The sequence below is a fragment of the Dermacentor albipictus genome, chromosome 1, assembly GCF_038994185.2.
Source record: "Dermacentor albipictus isolate Rhodes 1998 colony chromosome 1, USDA_Dalb.pri_finalv2, whole genome shotgun sequence".
Taxonomy (NCBI): domain Eukaryota; kingdom Metazoa; phylum Arthropoda; class Arachnida; order Ixodida; family Ixodidae; genus Dermacentor; species Dermacentor albipictus.
This window is the reverse complement of record NC_091821.1, coordinates 477,368,843-477,393,221: the sequence shown is the minus strand read 5'-3', so window position 1 is coordinate 477,393,221 and position 24,379 is coordinate 477,368,843. Positions and strand designations below refer to the sequence as shown.

Here is a 24,379-nt window from a genome sequence, read left to right as displayed (position 1 = left end):
CCGTCAAAAATCCATGACGTCACAGTGAGCTGGTCCCGAAAGTTCAAGGCGACGTCGCCACCAGCCACATTAGCAGCAGCCACGTACGGTGGCACTCGCAATAACATGGGAGTCACTGACATCCTGATCTCGTGAGCAGCTATGCCGAGAAATCGCGCTGTGGCATACTGCGTTTTTGGCGTCATCCGCGTCATTGTTTGCCAGCAATCGCACGACGCTCATTGTCTTACCGGAGAACTCTCGAACATCTTTATTTATTTCTTTTTACGTGGTAGCCTAGGTCCTTATCAAGTGATAGTACAGCACAAAGCTCGCGCACCCGCTATTAATAACACGGAGCTCTCGGCAGTACGTCGGTCTTTTCACCCGCCCCGCGAGTGAAACCCTGCCATGCTTGCACCTCAATGCACCCAACTGACGCGAACATGCCATGCGGGGAACGGGGCAGCTTCCGGCCACATGGCGGCGTTTTAGGGCGCCTTGTTCTTGGCGGTGCGCGGCGGGTCTAGCCGGGGCGCCGTCTGCACTAAAGGGCTTTAGTCTGCACGGGTTGGTCGTTCGGTACGTGCGCTCTTGCGTGGGCCGGCCGGCGCCCAGTTCTCTGCGCTGCCGACGTGTAAGGGGAGCGGCGAGGAGGAGGAAGGATCGCGTTACGAGGCGCATAGACGCTGGCAGGCAGGCCTTCGTGGCCAAGGACACAAGACGCCGCCGCGATGCGACTCCCTTCGGAGATAACGAGCCTTGGTCGACGAAGCCCACGCCGAGGGTGACACGTCGAGGCGCGCGCATACGCGGCCCTTCGCGTTAATTAATTGGCTGGGTGGGCCACCAAGCCGCATCGAGGGCACGTTCGCAATTACGAACGCGTTACTCTAACCGCGGCTTGTGCAGGTTTGGCCTCGGTGTCTTGTGCTAGTGGAGCCACTTGCATTCGCGATGCTCCGAGTTCGTTGATTAGGCGTACACTCTAACCGTCGTGCATATTCGGAAACCTAAGTGAATAAATTGTGCACAGTGGCGTAGCGAGGGGGCGGCACACTGGGCACGTGCCCCTTTCCACCCCCCCACCCCCTTATCAACCGGCCCTTTGCTCCCCGCTCAAGTGCGTGCCCATCTGCCCTCACCCCCCCCCCCCCCCCGAATGAATGAATGAATGAATAAATTGTAGCGGGTAATATGCATGTGGCACTGTAGTTGTAGTGGGTAATATGCATGTGGCACTGTGCGGACTGCCACCGCTGCGGCGCGAGACACGAGCGCGGGTTGTTGATGCGAAGCGCTAGGACTCGTGATCTAGAGCTACCTGCGATCCCTCGAACGAGCTACATAAACCCCATTTTTCCCCCGCTAACGTTATTGAAGTGTCTGTTGATGGCATCAAATGTCTTGCCCTCGTCGATACAGGTGCTGCTGTATCTGTGATTAGTGAGAAACTTTGTCGTGAATTTGGTGGAGGTGCGGGGTAACCTCGAAAACTGGAACTCCGAAGCCGGACGCTACCGACTGCTGCGACCATGCCTGACGAAACCACCCAGGAAAATGCACCACAGCCTCCGACGGTCATCGTTTCCGGTGCATTGCGCCAGCGTGATCCTGCCATCTTTAGCGGCACCGATGATCATGACGTGGAGGATTGGTTGTCATCTTACGAAAGGGTGAGCCAGCATAACAAGTGGGACGACGTCACAAAGTTGCACAATGTGCTGTTTTACTTAACCGGCGTCGCGAACCTCTGGTTCCGAAACCACGAACACGATTTCACAACGTGGAGCAGATTCAAGACAAGTTTCACAGAAGTGTTCGGGCGCCCCGCTGTGCGCAAGCTTCGCGCAGAACAACGCTTACGGGGGCGCGCGCAACATCACGGTGAAACGTTCACAAGTTACATCGAAGATGTCATAGACCTGTGTAAGCGCGTGAATCCGTCAATGGCGGAACAGGACAAGATAAAACACATTATGAAAGGCATTGATGAGGACGCCTTTCAAATGTTGCTAGCGAAGGATCCGCGTACCGTGGCCGAAGTTATCAACTTGTGCCAAAGTTTTGACGAGCTACGGAAACAACGCATCTTAGCTCGGCGCCCACCGCCTGCGGAAGATTCGTTAGCAGCATTGGTTATTGGCGACGACCACACAACTTTGCTGACGCAAATAAAAGAATTTGTGCGCGAGGAGGTCGCGCGACAGCTCTCGATTTTGCCGACCACGGAGAAGCCTTCTCAGTATTTGGCTCCAGCGATCCGACAGGTAATTCAAGAGCAAGTGACCGAAGCTCTTCCACCTCCGTGTCAGCCGGCTCCCGTGGCCGCGCCTCTGACGTATGCTGAAGCCGCTGCACGGGCGCCTCGTCAGCCGGGATTCTCTCCTCCGCCTTCAGCGCCTCTCCAGCCGGTGTTCTCTCATCCGCCCTCGCCTCGCCAGCAGGTCGCTCCCTTTTTCAGCGCACAGCAGCAAGGCACAAATCCTTGGCGTACTCCTGACAACCGCCCAATATGCTATGCCTGCGGTACACCGGGGCATGTAGCGCGCTTCTGACGCCGGCGCTTGCCGGCCTTCGTGGGCACCGCGCGACCACCCAGCTCCGGCTTCCGACCATACCGTATGCCTCAGCGACCACCACCGGAAGTCTACGCTGCTGATGACATGCCAGCACCGCAATCAAAGCTCTACAATACTCGTCGCTCACCTTCCCCTCGTCGGCGCTCACTCTCACCCATGCGTCGTAGGCCCAGTGCCAATACTACTGAGGCGGAAAACTGATTTCCGCAGTTCCTGAGGCACGAACTGCGTCATCGTCGGAACATCAAAGTCCTCGTTTTTCCCCCGCTAACGTTATTGAAGTGTCTGTTGATGGCATCAAATGTCTTGCCCTCGTCGATACAGGTGCTGCTGTATCTGTGGTTAGTGAGAAACTTTGTCGTGAATTACGGAAAGTGACCATGATGCCTTCGGTATTATTGCTTAGAACAGCCAGTGCACAGCAAGTTCAGTCAGTCGCTATGTGCACTGCCAGGGTGTTGATTCGAGACATTTTGTATCCGATTGATTTCTTTGTGCTAACTTGTTGCTCCCACGATGTGATTCTCGGTTGGGATTTTCTGTCGCGCCATCACGCCGTCATTGACTGTGCACGTGCTGAGGTTCAGTTCTCCGTTCTGTGCGATATGCCATCTCACGACTTTCAAGTTCATGATGTAACCAGGATCTGTGTAGCTTCAGATACTGACCTTCCCCCTCACAGCGCGGTATTCGTCCCTCTTTCATGCGCATCGCTTGCCGAAGCGACGGTCATGTTTTCACCCGCTGCCGTCTTCATTCGCCGCCAGCCTATATTGTTGCCTTTCGCTCTCCTCACGGTTCACCATGGGGCTGCAGAAATACTGATTTCTAACCCAAATTCGTACACTTTGGCTTTGCACTGTGGCGAGACTATTGGTACCATCCAGACTGTGGACGCTGACGTTATTGTGCATTTCCCTGTTCCCGACGACGTGGATACTGCCAACGTAACAGCACTGGCACCCCATGTGCCATCTAACCGCGTACCACCGGATGTTTTTTGTCGCTCTATTGCCGATGACCTCGAGCCGACACAACGTGAGCGGCTTATTACTATTTTAAATGATTTTCACGCCTCTTTTGACTGCAACCAAGCATCATTAGGCCGCACAAGTACCGTCTCTCACCACATTGATACGGGACACCACGCACCATTACGCCAGCGTCCGTACCGCGTGTCATCCACCGAGCGTCGTGTCATCGCCGAGCAAGTCGAAGACATGCTTGAACGTGGTGTTATCAAGCCATCCTGCAGCCCTTGGTCATCTCCTGTAGTACTCATTAAGAAAAAAGATGGCTCGATTCGTTTCTGTGTGGACTATCGTCGCCTCAACAAGATTACACGAAAAGATGTCAATCCTCTACCGCGCATAGATGACGCCCTAGATTGTCTTCATGGTGCCGAATTCTTTTCTTCTTTGGACTTGCGATCGGGCTATTGGCAAGTGCCAGTGGATGAATCCGACCGCTCCAAGACAGCTTTTATTACGCCTGATGGCCTGTATGAGTTTACCGTAATGCCATTCGGCCTCTGCAATGCACCCGCGACATTCGAAAGGATGATGGACAATCTTCTACGAGGCCTCAAATGGAAGACGTGCTTGTGTTATTTAGACGACGTGGTAGTTTTCTCCCCTGATTTCACCACTCACCTATCTCGTCTACGCGAAGTTCTTACTTGCCTTACCACCGCCGGCCTTCAACTTAACTTGAAAAAGTGCCGCTTCGGAGCCCGCCAGCTGACCATACTTGGCCATGTCGTGTCCAAAGACGGCGTCCTTCCCGACCCTGACAAACTTCGTGCTGTCGCAGAATTTCCGCGGCCGACTACAGTGAAAGAGCTCCGCAGTTTCGTCGGTCTTTGCTCTTATTTTCGCCGCTTTGTGCGCAATTTTGCCTGCATCATCGCTCCCCTGACGAAGCTCCTGGCTAGCTCTGGTGACCTTCGCGACTGGACTCCGGCGTGTGACCAAGCCTTCACCACTTTGCGTCGTCGGCTTACCTCACCGCCTGTTCTACGCCACTACGACCCGAGTGCACCGACTGAAGTTCATACCGACGCCAGCGGCGTTGGTCTTGGGGCCGTCCTTGCACAACGGAAGCCTGGCTTTCCAGAATATGTGGTTGCATATGCGAGTCGTGCTCTCACGAAGGCAGAATCCAATTATTCTGTCACGGAAAAAGAATGTTTAGCTATAGTTTGGGCCTTAAACAAATTTCGTCCTTACTTGTATGGCCGTCCGTTCGACGTTGTGACAGACCACCACGCGCTCTGCTGGCTTGCGTCACTGAAAGACCCCTCGGGGCGTCTTGGACGTTGGGCTCATCGGTTCCAAGAATTTGACATTCGCGTCATTTATCGATCCGGGCGCCAACATTCTGATGCAGATGCGCTCTCCCGTGCGCCCATGCGATCCGACGAAAGGCCACCTTCATCCATAGAGTGCCCGGTTGCTACGCTTGCTGTTACTGACATGCCGTCTGAACAGAGAAAAGATCCGTGGATTGTGTCTCTCATTGACATTCTTAGCAGTTCTTCAACGTCTACATGCCCTCGAGCCATTCGTCGCCAAGCCACCCACTTCGTGCTACGGGACGCCATCTTGTACCGCCGAAACTATCAGCCCGACGGTCGCAAATGTCTACTAGTCATCCCTCGCCATTTGCGTTCCGACGTATGCACGTTGTGGGTTCACAGTACGTCTCCGCGCACGGCGTCGCCAAGTGGCCCCCGAGAAGTGGAGCCTCACGACGCGGCACGACGGCGCACGGCGATAGACCCACCGCAGGTTCGAGCACCGAGCCGAAAGACCTGGACGGCTCTGGCCGTACGCATGGGCGCTCTCCCAGGAACACACGGCGTCCAGGACAGTTAAGGCGTTTATTGATCACCAATGGCCAACATGTACCAGACTGCACCCAAACACACGGAGTACACTCGGCGCCCGCGGTTCCCGATGGCGAGGAAGGCGGGTTACACGCCGCGTCGAACAATGGTTTACGCGCGCGGGCCGAAATGCGTTCGCAAACGCTACCTAGCGCTTCCCGTCACCGACAATGGTCTGCGACGGTTCGGACACGCAAAATGTGACGCACTGAGCACCTGCGACTACCGCAAGGGCGGAACGCAAAGCCACTCAGCAAGCCACACTTACGCAAGCTGACAAAGCACGTGAACGTCCCCAGGCCGGGGCGTTGGGGACACAAATAGCTGGTCGCTCACGTACCTTGCAGCTTGCCTCTCGTGACCGGCGCTCGTCCCTCTCGCAGCACGACTCCCCCGCGCACCGCGATCGTCCCCAGTCGGGGCTTCTTCCCTACGTCACGCCCCACGACCCAATCGCAGGGCCGCGTAGCATGACGTCGCGGGACGCGGCCGCGGCGCCCGGGGAAAACGGCGCGCGGGTAGAGGGGCAGGCATTTGGGAGAGGTTTTCCTCGCAATGGCGAATAAGTCCGGAGCCTTAGGCACAGCAACGACTGCGCCCCGGTAGACCGAAGGAACTCCCACATCCCTCTCCCCTTAAATGTCCCTACCAGCTGAGAAATAAGCCGGCGGCATGTAACACAAAGGAAAAGTCCCCTGTATCAGCCAGCACTAGATATTGCAAGGACGGCTAACCTCCTGCCTCCGTTCCAGCCCTTAAACACATATTAAAGAAAACGAGAACGATACAACCAGGGCAAATACACTAATAGCACAATTATTTAACACGTACAACAAGCCCAGCGAAAATCGTGTACAACCATATCACTCAGAGGGAAAACACCAACACAGAAACATACACACACACGCACAGAGACACACGCTCACAAATAAACATTTAAAGTCCCGCACTTCCCGCAGGTAGCAGCACCAGCAGGGAGGGGCAGGTGGGCGCCGTCCGCGGCTGCCTCCGTTAGAGTGAGAGTGTGCCCCTTAAAAGGATAGGGCACGGCAGGCACGTACCCAGGGGGGGGCCCGGGGGGGCCCGGGCCCCCCCCGAAATCAGATGGCATACCCCCCCCCCCTCCCCACCCACGCCACCACTCCTCACACATTCCTAAAGCGCTGCCAGATCATTGCTGAGACTTGGCAGCTATTCATCGGTCAGCATTATGCTGCCTTTTTCACTCCTTTTGGATGGCGGTAGTTATCAGCATCTCTTGGGATGTGAAGGCCAGTTTTCTCATAGATTCGGCGCCCGCGAGATTAACTCGAGATGCGTTCATTTGTCACCATGCATTCAACTGTCACGCGCATAGCTGTTGCTTTTGTTAGTTCAACCTTCTTTGTTTAGGCTCATCCTAGGACCAGGACAGGGATGCGGCTGTTAGTCAACTGGTCTGTACTCTCGTGGAACGAGTTGCGGGCGGAGAAAACGCCAATTGCGTTTAATTTTTCCTTTTGCTTCATTAATTCCTTGAATGACAGCTCGTCGCGACGCTGGCAGATGCCCGGAATCATATACACGTGATATGGGTTAGATAAGGTGGGAAATAAAATAATGTGAAACAGCGTCCATCACGAAAACCTGCAATAATCCTCAAACCCATAATCAAGATGACTGTCGCCCGTTACCTCGTCTGGTTTTTCCCTAATTGTATGGCACTTTTCGTCTAAAATTGGCAACTGGAAACAAAAATCGCAAGGAGTTGAGAAATCAAGCGATCTACTAAGGGGGAGAGCCAAGGCAACAACCAAACTGTAAGGAAAAGCGAATTTAACAACAAATCTAACAAATATAACCGTTGCTTCATAAAATATTTATGGATCAACATCTTTTTATTTAAATAGGAAGTAGAAAAAACGCCGTCGGAAGCGGAGAACAATTGCGTGTATTGAATGACGCTTCTACAGTTATCGGTCGAACCGCCTCACGTAGCCACTTCTCTGCTGTGCTTATGTGGGTGTTTTTCTAACCTTTCGCGGTGGGCGCAGTGCGTCTACAATCTCAGTATCCTGCGCTCTACGCGGTTGTATGGGACTGGCGGCCACACAGCGGTACGCAACTTCCCAAATAACAACACGAGTCGTTTTCGCACTTGGAGCAGTAAACGAGGAATCCAAAAGAACTGTGATTGTTCCGCAAATATATATTTCGCTATAATTCTTCCAGAGCTGATACAAAAAATGCTACTATAGTCGGAGACAACTGAAGTCTACAGTGAAGCCTCGCCCACGCCCTCATTACAACCAGCCACTGTTCCTCCACGAGGCTGCAAATAATCCGTACTTCAAACTTTTCCTGTTACCCAAATAAGGCGGTAACCACAAAAAAGTAAAATTATTAGCGCTTAATTTTACACGCTTTCCCTCGCCTATTACAGTGGAATGACGAAAGCCTAATTCTTTATTGAACTGAAATGCTTGCTTCACTGCAACTATTTATTGTCATGCTTCACATCAGTTGGCAGTGAAGTTTCATGAGTAAACCGGCTCAGCAGTGAAAAGAACTGTACCGCAGACTTTTGAAGAGTGAAATATGCGCAGACTCTGTACAATTTGTCCTTGTCTGTTGCATACCTCATTGGTTGCGCCGATGGAAAACTCTTCAAGAACAGCGGACGATCCGGAGCTATCAAGCACGACGCCATTTTGATAAGGCCGCATGAGGGTGATTTTGTTTGCTTCTGTGATTAACTGGCGGAGTAATATTGCTACATGCGTGTGGTATTTGTTTGAACGAGGCGCGTGGGTGCCATCACTCCAGAAAAGAGGAGGAAGAACGAACTGGGCTCGCGCTGAAAATCTAACCGGTCAGCGCTGCAAGCGTTGTTGTAAATATAAACTATAAATAGTTTCTCGTCTTACTGACTCGTCTTTCGCGTAAGAATATCTACAGAGGTTCTACAGCTACCTTAATTCTACACAAGAAAAGCAGGGAGATACCTATAGAGAAACGGGTCAGACAGGGAGACACAATTTCTCCAAAGCTATTCACTGCTTGCTTAGAAGAATTCAAGCTATTAAGCTGGGAAGGCTTAGGAGTAAAGATCGACGGCGAATATCTCAGCAACCTTCGGTTTGCCGATGACATTGTTCTATTCAACAACAATGCAGACGAGTTACAACAAATCATTGGAGACCTTAACAGAGAGAGTGTAAGAGTGGGGTTGAATATTAATATGCAGAAGATAAAGATAATGATAAATAGCCGGGCAAAGGAACAAGAGATCAGGATCACCAGTGGGGCCTCTAGAGACTGTGAAGGAGCACGCTTACCTAGGTCAATTAATCACAGGGAACCCTGATTATGAGAAGGAAATTCACAGAAGAATAAAAATGGGTTGGATCGCATAGGGCAGACATTGCCAGCTCCTGACTGGAAGCTTGCCATTATCATTGAAAAGTAAGGTGTGCAATCAGTGCATTTTGCCAATGCTGACATATGGGGCAGAGAGTCGGAGACTGACAAAGATGTTTGAGAGCAAGCACCACGCAGAGAGCGATGGAATGAAGATTGCTAGGCATAACATTAAGATACAGAAAGACAGTTGTTTGGATCAGAGAGCAAACGGGTATAGACGATATTCTAATTGACATCAAGAGGAAAAAATGGAGCTGGGCAGGTCATGTAATGCGCTGGTTAGATAACCGTTGGACCATTAGGGTTGCAGAATGGGTACCAAGAGAAGGAAAACGCAATCGAGGATGACAAAAGACTAGGTGGAGCGATGAAATTAGGAAATTCGCGAGCGCTAGTTGGAATCGGTTGGCGCAGGACAGGGGTAATTGGAGATCGTAGGGACAGGCCTTCGTTCTGCAGTGGACTTAAAACAGGCTGATGATGATGATGACGACGACGACGACGACGACGACGATGATGATGATGATGATGATGATGATGAAGGTGGTGGGCCCCCCCCCGAAAAAAAATCCTGGGTACGTGCCTGGGGCACGGGGTGCTGGCACCTCTCCACTCTGCGCTGCGCGGGCCATGCCTTCATAGACACGTACCAGAGGGGTGCCGATACACCCTCCTGGCACGTCCAGGTGGCCACACTCCGTGTTTTCGGACTGGTCTCCGTAGCTGTGGCAGGCGGGACAGTCGTTGGAGCAGGGAGTATCCTTGCGGCTGGAGCGCCTGGCTATGCAACCCAGCGCCGGCGTCGGCGGCGGCTCGAAGGTGCGACAAGGGCAGACGGCTTGCCCATCTTGAGCGCGAGTGCGCTGCAACTCCAAGCTACCGACGAAGGCGACTGTCGAGAGAGAATGACAGCGGGAAGACAGTTCCGGGCACCGGCAGTAGCAGTGCCAGCAGGAGTAGTAAATGCTGACGCCAGTGGTTTTCCAGAAGGAGCGAGCAGAGATGGGGGGGGGGGGGCACAGGATGGAGGGTCGCGAAGCCAGCTGGACGTGGTTTTCGTCCCCTTTTGCACGCGCACACACGAGGCACCCGCGACACGTGCCCTTAGGGCTTGCAACGGATTCGGGCGCAGGCAACACCAATGTCTGAGGCGTCCAATGTCTCAAACCTCACTCTCATCTGACGCTCCCGTGGTCGCACGCCCCCGCTTTCCGGACACTTACGCGGCGAGTCTCAAAGACGAGACAACAAAAGAATGAGGGCACCAAGCGCCCCTCTACAGCTACGTACAATGGCGATGCGGGGTAAGAAGCGGGGCACTTTGAAAACAAGGCTATGCACACGAGGAAGGCTAAACCTATTATTCAAGCAAGAAGAAATACAAGCACTGAACAAACGGGCAAACTTTTTGACATCTAGTTAGGGCGGGCTGGAACCGTGGCGCGCTGGCCTCTATGCGGGAAATCCCGAGAGAAAAGAAACAGTCGCTCGCAGAGGCAGAAAGCAAGAGTAACGCGTTTCTTTTACCAGAAAGGTCTGGCAACGCGAGGGCGAATTCACAATGGTGGTCGTCGCCTGAGGGGGTATCGATGCGACGGCCGAAAGCGGTCGGAAACACCGGACGTGCTCTGTTCCCCGGAACACCCGAGATCGCTGGGCTCCGGCGCCGGCTGGACTGGCCTGCAATGGTAGGCTTTCAAGTCGGCAATGTGAACGCGGCCCCTGGTTCTCCCCGTCTGAGGATCCGTCAGCTCATACACAAGTGGTGAAAGTCGTTTCTCCACTCGGTAAGGCCCCAGCCATTTAGGAGCCAACGCTGCGGAAAACCCTTTGCTGGCGTCACTAAGAGCGTGGTTGCGTTTAAGCACCAAGTCACCGACCTGAAAGCAGACGTCGCGATGACTCTTGTCATACTGAGCTTTCTGCTGGGCTCGGGCGGCTCCCAAGCTGTCCCTTGCTCTAGAGAAAGCGCGGGCAAGCCGGGAGCGAAGCTGCGCTGCGTACGAGGAAAGGTCCCCTGGCGCATTCTCAACCCCTGCTCGGCGCTGCGTAACAATGGTTAGCGGATTCGCCAGTTCACGGCCAAAAATGAGGAAAGCGGGGGAGAAACTTGTTGAGCGGTTTTGCGCCGTCCGGATGGCGAACGCGAGTTCGTTCACGTGGTCTGCCCAATCCTTCTGGCTCCTGGCAAAGGCCGTGAGCATCGACTTCACAGTACGATTAAAGCGTTCCGTGAGGTTGGCCTGGGGGTGGTAGGGCGATGTGAGGCGATGCTCGATCTGAAGGGATGTACACGTCTCACGAAACACCCGAGAAGTGAAGTAAGACGCATTGTCAGTAATCAAACGCTCCGGAAATCCAAAGCGTGTGAAAACTTCCATTAGCTTATCCAACACTGCCCGAGCCGTCACCTTGCGGAGCGGAAATAGCTCCACCCACTTTGTAAAGTGATCGACCACTACCAAAAGGTGCTGAAAGCCCTGTTTACTCTTTGGAAAAGGCCCAATTAAGTCGCAGGCAGCAAACTGCCAAGGCCGCTGACTGTCAATCGGCTTCATTAAACCCGGCGGACGGCCACCGCGAGATTTCACCGTCTGACAGACGTGACAAGTCCGGCAATAACGGAAAACGTCGCGCTTCATACCGGGCCAGGTGACAGTGTGGCTGAGTCTTGCGAAGACCTTAGAGCCACTGAGGTGCCCAGCCAGCGGTTCATCATGAGCGTAGTGCAAAAGTGCGCGCCTCAGACTTTTCGGTATCACCACCTTAAACGGGTTAATTGATTCATCCTCGGTAGCGATATATCTAAGCACGAGCCCATCGTGGTCCAGCAGGTAGGAATCTTCGGAAGTACCAGCAATAAAAGCTGGCCCGGGTACTTCTGCGCTCGTTGCAACACCAGCAACGTTACGGTGCTCCGTTTCCGCTACTCTACCAGCAATTTCCTTGCAAAATGAATCCTCCTGCTGGGCCTTTAGGAGCTCTTCTCGGCTGAAAATAATCGCGGTCCCTCCAGAGTGAGAGCCGGTTCCATTACTTCCTTTTGGAGATACTGCAAAGGCCTCGTTCTCCGGTGTCGTGGTACGCGGCTGTCTTTCTGCGGCTAACTCCTTCTGCACCCGTGCAAGAACATCATGCGCGGTGACATCGTGTTCATTAAAGGCACAGTCATGAACGGTTAAGTTACCACCAGTGCCGGTCGATCTATTCACAATGCTCCCCTTTGGCTCGTTTACAACTATTTCCCCCACTGATGGAGAACTCTCGTCACCGCCCGGCTGTACAACGCCGAAAACCTCTTTTACCGCAGTCTCCTCTATAGGTGGGGACCCGAAGACGGTCTCCCTCTCTTCCTCGGCCACTTCACCGCTCGCACAGGCGGGCGTGTCGGCGGCTTCCGTCTTTCGCCGCTCGCCTCCGGCATCAGCCGGGTGGGGAAGCGGCGCACGCGAAAGCGCGTCTGCGACGACGTTCGTGCTCCCCTTTCGGTACTGCACCGAAATGTCGTAGTGCTGTATTAGAAGTGCCCAACGTGCCAGCCGACCCGCAGGTTCTCGAATCCTCATGAGCCAGCTGAGCGCGCTGTGATCCGTCTGCACGACGAATTTCGTGCCGTCTAAATAGACGTCAAATCTCCTCAGTGCAAACACAATCGCTAAGCACTCCTTTTCCGTCACGGAGTAGTTCTTCTCCGCAGGGAGCAGCGCCCGACTAGCAAAAGCCAGAGGGTGCAGGGCACCATCGAATTCCTGAAGGAGGACCGCCCCCAATCCCAAATCGCTCGCGTCCGTCTGAACGACGAATTTCTTGGTCAGGTCAGGCAATCTGAGGCGAGCTGTCTCGGCGATGGCTCGGGACAAGCCGCGGAATGCCTGCTCCTGCTCCGGTTCCCAACGCCACTCCACAGACTTCCCCAACAACTTTGTCAGCGGTGCCTGGAGTTTCGCACAAGATGGAATAAATGACCGGTAGAAATTGGCCATTCCGAGGAAGCGGCGGAGGCCGCGTACATCTTTGGGGGCGGGAAAATCCAGGAGAGCCCGGAGCTTCTCCGAATTCGGCTCAATGGAGCCTCCTCCTAGGGTGAACCCCAGCAAGTGGACTCGAGTTTGCGCCACTTGTGCCTTTGCCGGATTTAGCGTCATGCCCGCTGACCTGATCCTCCCAAGTATGTCCCCAACGTGACGTATGTGCTCCTCAAACGTTTCGGAATAGATCACGATGTCGTCGAGGTAGCACATGGCATGGGACCATTTGGCATTGCCCAGAACCCGATCCATTAGCCTCTGAAATGTGGCTGGGGCGTTGCACAGACCAAACGGCATTCGCTCAAATTGAAACAGCCCACGATGGCACGTGAAGGCGGTCTTTGCTCTGTCCTCGGGTTCCACCTCTACTTGCAAGTAGCCCTTAGCAGCGTCCAGAGTCGTGAAATACTTCACTGAACCTAGGCTGCCCACAATTGACTCGATGGTTGGCAACGGATAGGCATCTTTACGGGTAAGTGCGTTCAGTCGACGGTAATCAACGCAAAGGCGGAAACTACCATCCTTTTTTGGAACCAGGACGACAGGAGATGCCCAGGGGCTATCGGAACGCTTGATGACACCGGTCGCCAGCATCTCGTTAAGCACACCATCGATAGCCTGTCTCTTGGACAGGCTAACCGGCCTGGGGTTGCACTTCAAAGGACGCGTATCCCCAGTCTCGATCCTGTGGCGTACAAGGTCAGTGCAACCTGGGTCTTCTGTGAACAGGTCGTCATAGCTGAGCAGAACTTCGGACATGTCAGATTTTTGTTTGAGCTCCAGCCCTACCGCACGGGCGATCAAAGGGTGGAACAAGCCACCTCGCGCAGGCACGTCTATCTGAGCGGTAGTGCACGCAGAATACTGCGCCAGAAAGTGCTCAACCCCCTTATCTAGCGCGCCGTGCGGGCCCGCCACTCGCTCCGCGGCGACACATGCCGGAGGGTCAGCGAAAAGCCTCAAAGGGGACAACGGTCCCACCCTATAGCCTCCGTTCGCAATGTCTACCACTATACGGGTCTTACGAAGAAAGTCACGACCCAGAATCACGGGAACACTCAAGCCAGGCAAATGAATGAAGCGATGGCGCCTCGTTCGACCATCCCAACGAACAGACAGCCTCGCTGCCCCGCCTGCGGGAACGGAGCCGCTGGCTAGGTTAAAAGTTGCTCGGCATTCGCGCAAGCGAACGAAGCGCTGCTGCAAGAGGGTCAAAACGTCGTCGCCAAACAAAGACGCACTGGCCCCTGTGTCGAGGAGCGCGGCAAATTCGCGACCAGCAATAGTGACAGTGACGAATGGCGCGAATGCATCCGCGGGAAAGCCCGCACGACACACGGAGGGAGCGACAATCACTTCGGTCGGACGTGCGTTCACGCCCGACCCCCATCCCCGTTTCCCTGCCGGAGGGTGCGTCTGGGGCAGTAACGAGCAATGTGGCCCAGCTCACTGCACTCAAAACAGCGGGCTCCGCCGCGCGCATTCCTGCGGTTGAAAGCACTCTGCCCCGGTCGTCCTCCTCCGCCCGCTGCGCTGCCCTCAGGCCGTTCGGGACATGCGTCTTCCGCTGGGCGCGCGCTGCTGCGGATTGCTTGGCGTATTTGAGGGGGCGGATTGGGCCTTTGCTCCGCGCTGGCCGCGCTCCGCGCGTATGCATGAGGATCCAAGGCGCGTTCGCTGATTCCCCAAGCTTGCCGGTTTTCAAAGCCCACCGCAAAGGTGGAATGCGCGGGCGATTGCTGTTGGCGTGAACGGAAAAGAGTTCCCGTCCATGCACAGCGCGGCTCTAGCGCCTCGCTTGCGGGCGGTGGAGGGCGGTAGGCACGCATGGCCAGCAGGTCGCCTTGTATACGCTTGGCCTCGGCGGCCATGTCCTCCAGATCACGGAACCGACTTCCGCGCAGGTAGGCCGCAAAGGTTGGGTGAGCCTGCCTTATCACCCTCTCGACTCTCTCGTCGCTGGAGGCCGTCGGCTCCGCCATCTGGAACAGCTCCTCCATCGCTCGCACATACTCGAGGAGTGATTCGTCCGGGGCTTGTGTCCGCAACTCGAGCTCGCGCCGCATTCTACGATAGTAGTCGACAGGCAAAAATTCGTGGCGGAGAGCCGCCTTGAAATCTTCGAGCGTCGTTGCGCGGTGGCCGGAAAGCCTGTACCACTGTGCTGCTCGCTCTGTAAGAGCAACGGGCACAACCCGAGCCAGCATTTCGCGGTCATCAAGCCCCACAGCTGCCTGATAGTGCGCCAAACTGTCAAGGAAGTCTGTGACACTAACCGCATCCGCGTACCCGCGATATGTGGGCACTGCCAGCTTAACCACCGGCCGCGAGTGCCTTGGCGACTCCAAGGAAGTCCGGAGGGCACTCGAAAGGGACTCAATTAGTCGCGTGGCTTCGCCAAGCAACGCCCTCGCGTCCGGTGCGCTCGTCTCATCAGGAGCGTCTGCAGGCGGGATTTGGGCAGGCTGGGGCACCTGCAACCCTCCCCTCATTTCGGTTAGCGGTACCTCGCTCAACCCTACGCGACTCGAGGCCACCTCGCCACCTCGCACAACGGTGCTCGCGGCAGGCGGTAACCCCCTACTCCCTCCGCGCTCGCTGTCGGTGGTGGAGGCCACAGCCGCGAAGCTCCTCAATGCGGGTGGGGTTCGCGGCAGTCTCCCCTCTTCCATGGCGGCCAGCTCATCGTTGCTTATCGCTGCATTGAGAGATCCACGCCCGTCGTGGAGCGGCGTGGACATATCACACGCATCGGGTAGGTTTGCGCCAACTAAGCTTGCACTCCGTGTTTCGTGCTCTGGGAGTTGAGCTGTGCCTCCACGCTCGACACCAGCATCGGCTGAGTAATCGAACAGGGCGACATTCGCGAGAGTCGTCAACAATGACGACTCCTTGAAGCTGGAAAACATGGCACGGCCGGCCGATCAAGCGGGTCTCCGGCTCGTTACGCACCGCAGCAATGCAAAGGCAATTACTGCCCCACGTTGGGCGCCAAAATGTGGGCTCACAGTACGTCTCCGCGCACGGCGTCGCCAAGTGGCCCCCGAGAAGTGGAGCCTCACGACGCGGCACGACGGCGCACGGCGATAGACCCACCGCAGGTTCGAGCACCGAGCCGAAAGACCTGGACGGCTCTGGCCGTACGCATGGGCGCTCTCCCAGGAACACACGGCGTCCAGGACAGTTAAGGCGTTTATTGATCACCAATGGCCAACATGTACCAGACTGCACCCAAACACACGGAGTACACTCGGCGCCCGCGGTTCCCGATGGCGAGGAAGGCGGGTTACACGCCGCGTCGAACAATGGTTTACGCGCGCGGGCCGAAATGCGTTCGCAAACGCTACCTAGCGCTTCCCGTCACCGACAATGGTCTGCGACGGTTCGGACACGCAAAATGTGACGCACTGAGCACCTGCGACTACCGCAAGGGCGGAACGCAAAGCCACTCAGCAAGCCACACTTACGCAAGCTGACAAAGCACGTGAACGTCCCCAGGCCGGGGCGTTGGGGACACAAATAGCTGGTCGCTCACGTACCTTGCAGCTTGCCTCTCGTGACCGGCGCTCGTCCCTCTCGCAGCACGACTCCCCCGCGCACCGCGATCGTCCCCAGTCGGGGCTTCTTCCCTACGTCACGCCCCACGACCCAATCGCAGGGCCGCGTAGCATGACGTCGCGGGACGCGGCCGCGGCGCCCGGGGAAAACAGCGCGCGGGTAGAGGGGCAGGCATTTGGGAGAGGTTTTCCTCGCAATGGCGAATAAGTCCGGGCCTTAGGCACAGCAACGACTGCGCTCCGGTAGACCGAAGGAACTCCCACAACGTATTTCCATGCAGACCCCCAACAAGCTCATGCTGGCGTCCTGAAAACCTACGAGCGGCTCCGCCAGCGGTACTACTGGCGCGGCATGTATTCTTATGTCCGCAAATACATTCGGTCATGTGCCGCCTGTCAGCGACGCAAGACATCTTCTCATACGACAGGCCCTCTGCAACCTTTACCGTGTCCTGCACGTCCTTTTGATCGGGTTGGCATCGACCTTTATGGGCCTCTTCCATGCAGTGCTACCGGAAATCGTTGGATAATTGTCGCAGTAGACCACCTGACAAGATATGCTGAAACTGCTGCACTTGCTTCGGCTACTGCTCGCGACGTCGCCGCATTCATCTTACGGCATTTCGTCTTACGGCACGGCGCACCGCGAGAACTGCTCAGTGACCGAGGCCGTGTCTTCTTGTCCGAAGTTATTAATGAGCTACTCGCCGCGTGCCGCACTATTCACCGCACCACTACGGCGTATCACCCACAAACTAACGGTCTAACGGAACGATTCGACCGCACCCTTGGGGACATGCTCACCATGTATGTTGCGTCGGATCATTCCAATTGGGACGATGTCCTCCCTTTTGTGACGTACGCATACAATACCGCCGTTCAGGCTACCACAGGCTTCTCACCATTTTTCCTTCTTTATGGGCGTGAACCATCCACTACCCTCGACACCGTACTACCATATCACCCGGATGCCTCTGAATTCACCCCTCTTTCCGAAGTTGCTCGCCACGCTGAAGAGTGCCGCCAACTGGCTCGCTTGTTCACGTCGGATACCCAAGGAATCCGCAAAGATCGCCACGACAACGATCATCCCACACAGTCCTTCGCCGTGGACTCTCACGTCTGGCTTCGGCTGCCCTTCCAAGCTCCAGGCCTTAGCCCAAAGCTTGCCCCGAAATATCAAGGTCCGTACCGGATCGTCGCGTGTACTTCGCCTGTGAGTTATGTGGTCGAACCGGTGACGCCATCTTCGGACAAACGCCGCCGTGGCCGCGAGACTGTTCACGTCAGCCGCCTGAAGCCGTACCACGACCCCCTTATCGTATCATCGCCTTAGGTCGCCAGGATGGCTCCTCTTCGCCCCGGGCGAAGTTGTAGCGGGTAATATGCATGTGACACTGTAGTTGTAGTGGGTAATATGCATGTGGCACTGTGCGGACTGCCACCGCTGCGGCGCGAGACACGAGCGCGGGTTGTTGATGCGAAGCGCTAGGACTCGTGATCTAGAGCTACCTGCGATCCCTCGAACGAGCTACATAAACCCCATTTCAAAATAAATAAATAAATAAATAAATAAATAAATGTGGTAACGCCATGTGCATACACGATGTGGCCAGCGAAGTCCTTCTAGAAGTTTGAGCAGAACATCTAACGCTCTTGTTAGAAAAATGTGTCATCCCAAAGAAAACACGGGGAGTCCGAGGGAAATGTAATATCGCCGTCGGAACTGGCTGTGCCAAACATTTCCAGCTTGATACAGGGCTCACACCAACGCCTCCGTACCGAATCTTTTCTTGTGGGCAAACGTTTCTTGCCACTAACGGGTTTAGATTCTGTTTCGTTTGTCTCTCTCGTTTCGAACAATGCATTCAACACAGGCGCTGCTTATACTTGACCGCCAGCTTCAAAACGCGACGAGCTTAGTCGAGCAGGAGAAACGAGTGGGCACGCTTGACGGTGTACCCCTGTATCATCGCTCAGCTACGACAACAATGGAGCTAACGCTGGGACAGCACTACTCGGTGAAGTTTTGCGTTAAACTGAGCAAGTCCTCTGCTCGTGTTCCGTGACGGTAAGGGAATCGTCCACAAGGAATTTGTTCCCTCCGGGACGACGGTGAATGCGTGTTTCTACGCGAAAGTTCGCCAAAGACGGAGACAACGCGTCCCTGCGCGTGTGTCTAGAGATCGCGACATCATGGGTTCTGTACCGCGACAACGCGCTCCGTCGCACACGTAGTCCGCTATCAGAGAGTTTTAGACCGGGTAAGGAACCACGCTTCGCCCAGCCACTATAGAGCCCCGACCCCTCTCCCCGTTATTTGTTCCTGCTTCCGAGAATGAAACGCGCTTTGAAAGGACACCGATACGACACCGCGGTAGACATTCAAATGGCCGCAACGAAGGTGCTCAATGAGACTCAAGAACATGACTTCCAAGGCGCCTGCAAACAGCGGGATACCCGCTAGGCTAGCTGTGTCGATGTCCAAGGTTCTTAATCCGAACAATACCAGGTGTATCGAAAGAGTTTGTCAAATACAGTACATTTTCTATACTCTAGCTGTCTCCTTACTTTCAGGACAGACCCTGTATAATGCGTACACTGTGGTGCAAGTGCTGTGTGTGTTCGTGCTTTTTGTATAATTGAGACGTCCTCTCTCTAATTCGTCTATGATGATGTGTTGAAAAGGTCTTGACGCTACTCCACGAGACTTCAAAAGCTGCAGCCTTTCTTTCCACTGCATATAACCTTTCCGGGCAGAAATGTGTCTAGAACTCGGCACTCTTTGTACTGTTGTCTTACGGCCATTGATCGCCCCCTATGAATCGGGTTTCTGTAGCGGCAGTAACATCCACGCGTAGTTGCATAATGAGCTCCTATAGTCGTATAACTGTGTGTTTCTAAATCGTGGCACGCCTCCCCTATTGCTCCCTTTCCTTGCGACAGCCGATTGGAGCTTTTCTGTTTTCCTCTCTCCTTTTTCTGTGCGCAGCGCCCCGTGTGGTGACCGCTCCCGAAAACACCCGCAACCGGACGGGAGGCCGGGCCGCCATGACGTGTGAGGTGACTGGCTTCCCGGTGCCCACCGTCGAGTGGCGCGTCGACCACGGAGACGGACCACTCAAGGCACTGCCCAGTGAGTATACATTTAAGAGTGTGTTCACATAAAGTGGGAGGCGCTCGCCCTTCGCGAAGCTCGTTACAAGTCGCGGCCTCGTCGATGAAACGCTCCAACGTCGCGGTCGTGGGGCTGGTGCAGGCGCGAATACTCGGCACATCAGTGATGATATTTAGGTACCGCAATGCGCGTACGGCTTTGCGCAAGCGCACTGATGACGTAAATTAGCACAAGAGTGACAAAACGTTAGTACAGTGAAAAGAATTGACCGACGATTACGATGCTCTCTAATGCGAGGAGGAGTAGTAGATTTTAATGAGGAGAAAGGAGGAGAGGTCGGCTTGGAGAGCGTGTCTCTAGCCTGCTACTTCTCACTGGGGAAAGGGGAAGTGGGAAATACAGGGAAAGGTAGGTGGCGGGTGATTATGTTATGGTACAATGAGATACTATATACACGTCCAATATGCGGATGCGCACTGAAGACGCAATACACGTAAGAGTAATCTTGTCCATACAGAAAGTAATCTTGTCACAAAAAGTTATTGCGCAAACACATTTCGCACTGACTGCACGTTTCACAGCGTCTAGAGGCGATCGTCTAAGCCAGTCTCAGTCAAATTTCCCTAATGCGAAATTTGAGCGCAGCTCTATGCATGCTTTCAATTCGCGATATATTGGCTGGAGCGCACAATCTGTCTCGTGCGACACGTTGCAAATTGAGCGAAGGGTGGCGCGAATACCTCGCCAATCGGGAGATCGCGAGAGGCAGCGCGTGGGTGATGCGTGGGCGCGATTCACAGCAGGCGCCGCAGACAGACCTCCGCTCATGCAGCGCTTTGTTTCCATATATGTTATCTGCGGCGTCATCGGTGAACAGACGACGCGCGCTGCTCTGGCGCCATCTCGTAGCCATCGTCGCCGCAGAGCCTGTCCTGCGCGGCACCACGCTTTTCTTCTCTCACGCTTTCGCCATACTCTCCTCCTCCGCCTTCCTCCTCGCGCTCTCTTCGCTATCGCCGTCTTTCATCGCCCGCTGAAGTCCGCGTTGGTTCTTTCACCCTTTGCTGTGCTCGTTCGCTTAGTTTCGCCGAGGACGCCGATGTTCGCCGCACGAACGGGCGTCCATAGAGCTGCGCTCTAATATAACGAAGTCAAAAATTAAGTTGTGGGGCCAAAATCACTTTCTGGTTATGAGGCATACTGCAGTGGGGGACTCCGGAAATTTGGACCACCTGGGGTCCTTTAACGTGCACCTAAATCTAAGTACACGGGTGTTTTCTCTAATATAAGGGATACCGTCATATGGAGTCAAACTGAAATCACCCATTTACCAGTGGCGTCGAGGACAGACCTTACCCCAATTTGTGAATAAATGTCACTGCAGACATTCGGACCGGCACTGGCACAGTTGTGGGCACGTGACTGCTTCTTATACCCATCCCGCCAATCACATGTCTGTCTCCGACCCCTGTACAACGCTTATCTTTCGGGAGTCCTGAAGACAGATGGGCTGCGAGTATTAAGACTCTACAGAATCCTGACTATACGCGCTCCAGCTACAGGTCCAGTTACGCGAGCAGTGGGCCCGGAACTTTGACAAAGAGCATGCGCACGCCAACGTCGTCAGAACCGTCGCATATCGACGTCGCAGCCACTACTTACGTGCTCTTCAATGGTACATTCAAAGGACACTAAAGAAAAAAAAATTATGGTGTTTAACGTGCCAAAACCACCTTCTGATTATGAGGCACGCCGTAGTGGAGGACTCCGGAAATTTCGACCACCTGGGGATCTTTAACATGCACCTAAATCTAAGTACACGGGTGTTTTCGCATTTCGCCCCCATCGAAATGCGGCCGCCGTGGCCGGGATTCGATCCCGCGACCTCGTGCTCAGCGGGACACTAACGAGCGATTTGTTCCGTTAGAGTGTATTGGCAAATTACGTGCATCTCCGAAATAGCGCGCTTACCGTAAAAGGAACCTCGGTTTAAGCATTGGAAATACGCAAAAATGAAATAGGGTGACGCCGCCGCCCCTGAGGTCACCCGCTATATAACACCCCTAGTTCTTGCAACACCTCGCAGTGACAGCATGGATTTTGAGAGCGTCTACGCGTGAGCTGGTTAATTATTTATCACAATAGAAGGACTACAATGCATGCATTCTGAAAGAACCGAAGATCTAACTTAATCATTTTAGCAAGTGATGGAAATCTCTTCATGCTCCAAGACGGACGAAATAGCTAGAAAATACCTCGATAACTGTTACGTCACACTGATGTACAGGAGCTGGCTCCGGCGCTAAAATTCGAAAAAGGCAAGTTTGGCCTTTATTTTCTCCGGTCATCCCTTCTTCCGCCAAACGAGAGAAAACTAGAATATATATAATGGCCACCACTCGAGATTCACTTAGTGTTACTATAGCGCCCCTTTGCTTCTATTCGCTTTAATATTAGAGACCCCCATTGTAAGGGATACTGCATAAGGATAGGGAATACATCAGCACGTAACTTGCATATTGCATAACGGAGCGCACGAACAAAAAATACATTAGGTAAGTGTAAAATGTATAAAACACAAATACATAGACCCAAATAATAAAAACTAGAAGTTCCAACGAACTCTGCCCTCGGCGGCTGCGTTTAGCGGCGGGAAGGAGGAAGCCCGTTCGCGAAATGTCGCACAAAGAACCTCGACCAGCGCGCTCCTGTGGTATCGTCAACTGCGATATCGATAAGGCACGCATGGTGCTCTCTCGGGGGCCACGGTGTCCATTCAAGTTTCCATTCACGCATGATACGAGCGCCCGATGGTACACGCGCGCGCTCTTCTGCTAGAAGGAACCACCGACTAAACGGAATTGAATAAAATAAAATTAAAAAAAACGGTCCGTAAGTTCGGAGCCAACGCCTCATTGGCTGCGATTCAAAGCCGCGAATTTCTCAGCTGCGACGAGAACGCCATAGTTGCAAGCTCTGTCCTTCTCTCTCTCTCCTCGCAGCGGACAGCTCTCGCATCAGCGTGCAAAGCCGCGGCGGACCGGACAGCTTCGAGGTGACCAGCTGGCTGCAGCTGCTCGATCTGCGCCCCGAGGACACGGCCACCTACTGGTGCGTGGGGGCCAACGAGAACGGAGAGGCGTCGGCCGCCGCCAAGCTCAACGTGCTGCCGTAGAGAGGCTCTTTTTGTTGTTGACTCAGCTTTTTTGTTACGTATACACGATATTGCACAGTCGCGCCTCGTCCACTTCGTTCGTGTCTTTTTTTTTCTATTTGTTTTTGTTTCGTCTACGTAAAAGTGCCGCGTGTCTCGTTTCTCGAGGATATACTGTTCTGACACGGTTCACTGTCACAAATGCTTTCGGTGTCGTAATGTGACTGTATAGACTGTACTTGAGAGACCAAAGCCGCTCATTCTTAATCTTCTTCACGCGTTGTAGCATGACGTCGCGTGTCACCATTCAAACAAACACACACACAAAAAGGAAGAAAAAAAAAGATACACATTGCCACACATCGCAGACAGGAGAGACGACGATGAACAGCGAGATTGTCGCAGTGGTTACGTGAGACCGTTATAAACAGACTACTGTCGAGAAATTACGTACAATTTACGAAACGCCGATACTCAAGTAAAAAAAAAAGAACTAGTGCTGAAGTACAGGGTGTACCAAGAGATAAAAACTTGCCGCGCTAACGCGCTCGTATAGTAAGCTGTGCAGCTTCCAACTTACGGCCGGTATTAATAGGGACCTTCTGGCGGAAACCGTCAAAAATGGAGATCGAAGAGAAACAGAGTAGAAGCTGACCACATTTTCTCACGACCTGTTACGACTGGCTCCTGCCATTTCAACGAGGATCCATTCTCTACTGCATTTGTACAATGCCAGCGCCAGTGACGACACGCATGGGCGCACCAGCCGAGATTCTAGTCGCGTGTCAGTTCATTACTCACTGCCACCGTGCTTCGCCGTATGCTTGCAGGATGTAGAGGGCGACACGTACTTTTTTGTGCGCACAGACAGAGCCGTGCATTTATGCGAGCAACAAGCACTTTCTTTTTTATGGTGCTGCAAGTCCTGCCAGTCTATTATTTTCTCTTTCGACCGTTGGCACTTAATCGTGTTCTGAAATATACGAGCCGTAATGCCTTTTTTTTTCCTTGTTGTGGAAATCGGCATTCACTTGCGCGGTCTACTTTGGCTTTTTTTTAGAGAAAGATATATTGCAATAAAGAACTTTACAAAAGTTGTTTCTTGACCATTTGTTGCGCGAACGAATGCTCAATGCGGCTCACGAAACGACGTCATCAGTGGAGGCTCCTAAAAGTCGATTTTCTGCTTGTAGCAGACAATTCTTAGTTTTTGTTATCATGCATACATGCGTTCGTATATATGTATATTTGTACTCCATTCACGCAAGATATATATTTTCGCATTCTCCGAGTTTTGTAATGATTACAAAATGTGGACTCATGCGTAATATTTCTACGGGAACGTCACATATTAGAAAATCAACCACTCTACGCCTACCATACTTGGAATTCGCACCCGTAGAGTCACTTGAGAGATAAGTTTCACGTAACACATTGTCAGAAAAAATCAAAGAAGCGAACCCGCTACGCGCCGACACTACAGCGCCGAGTGCAGACACCAGGACCTTCCAACCCCTTGCATTAAGACGATTATTATTGCGATATCAATTATATGAACGCTCGAGGCAAAATTTTCGCCGTTGCCACGATGTTCCGTGTAATGCCCAAGAGCGATAGTCCTATCGCGCCCCGCGCGACGCATGCTGCGTGTGCGAGATAAAGCGTGCGAGAG

General features: G+C 53.8%; 1 protein-coding gene across 1 annotated transcript in view; it reads left to right on the top strand.

Annotated features, from left to right (window-relative positions):
• Positions 1–23,805, top strand: part of LOC135900245 (insulin-like growth factor-binding protein-related protein 1) — a 69,170-nt gene extending 45,365 nt beyond the window's left edge. The window contains exons 2-3 of the mRNA XM_070532514.1: positions 19,428–19,571; positions 22,556–23,805. Coding sequence (XP_070388615.1) covers positions 19,428–19,571; positions 22,556–22,728 — 317 coding nt within the window. The 3' untranslated portion in view covers positions 22,729–23,805. The remainder of the gene's footprint in view (positions 1–19,427; positions 19,572–22,555) is intronic.
• Positions 23,806–24,379: the final 574 nt, after the last annotated feature.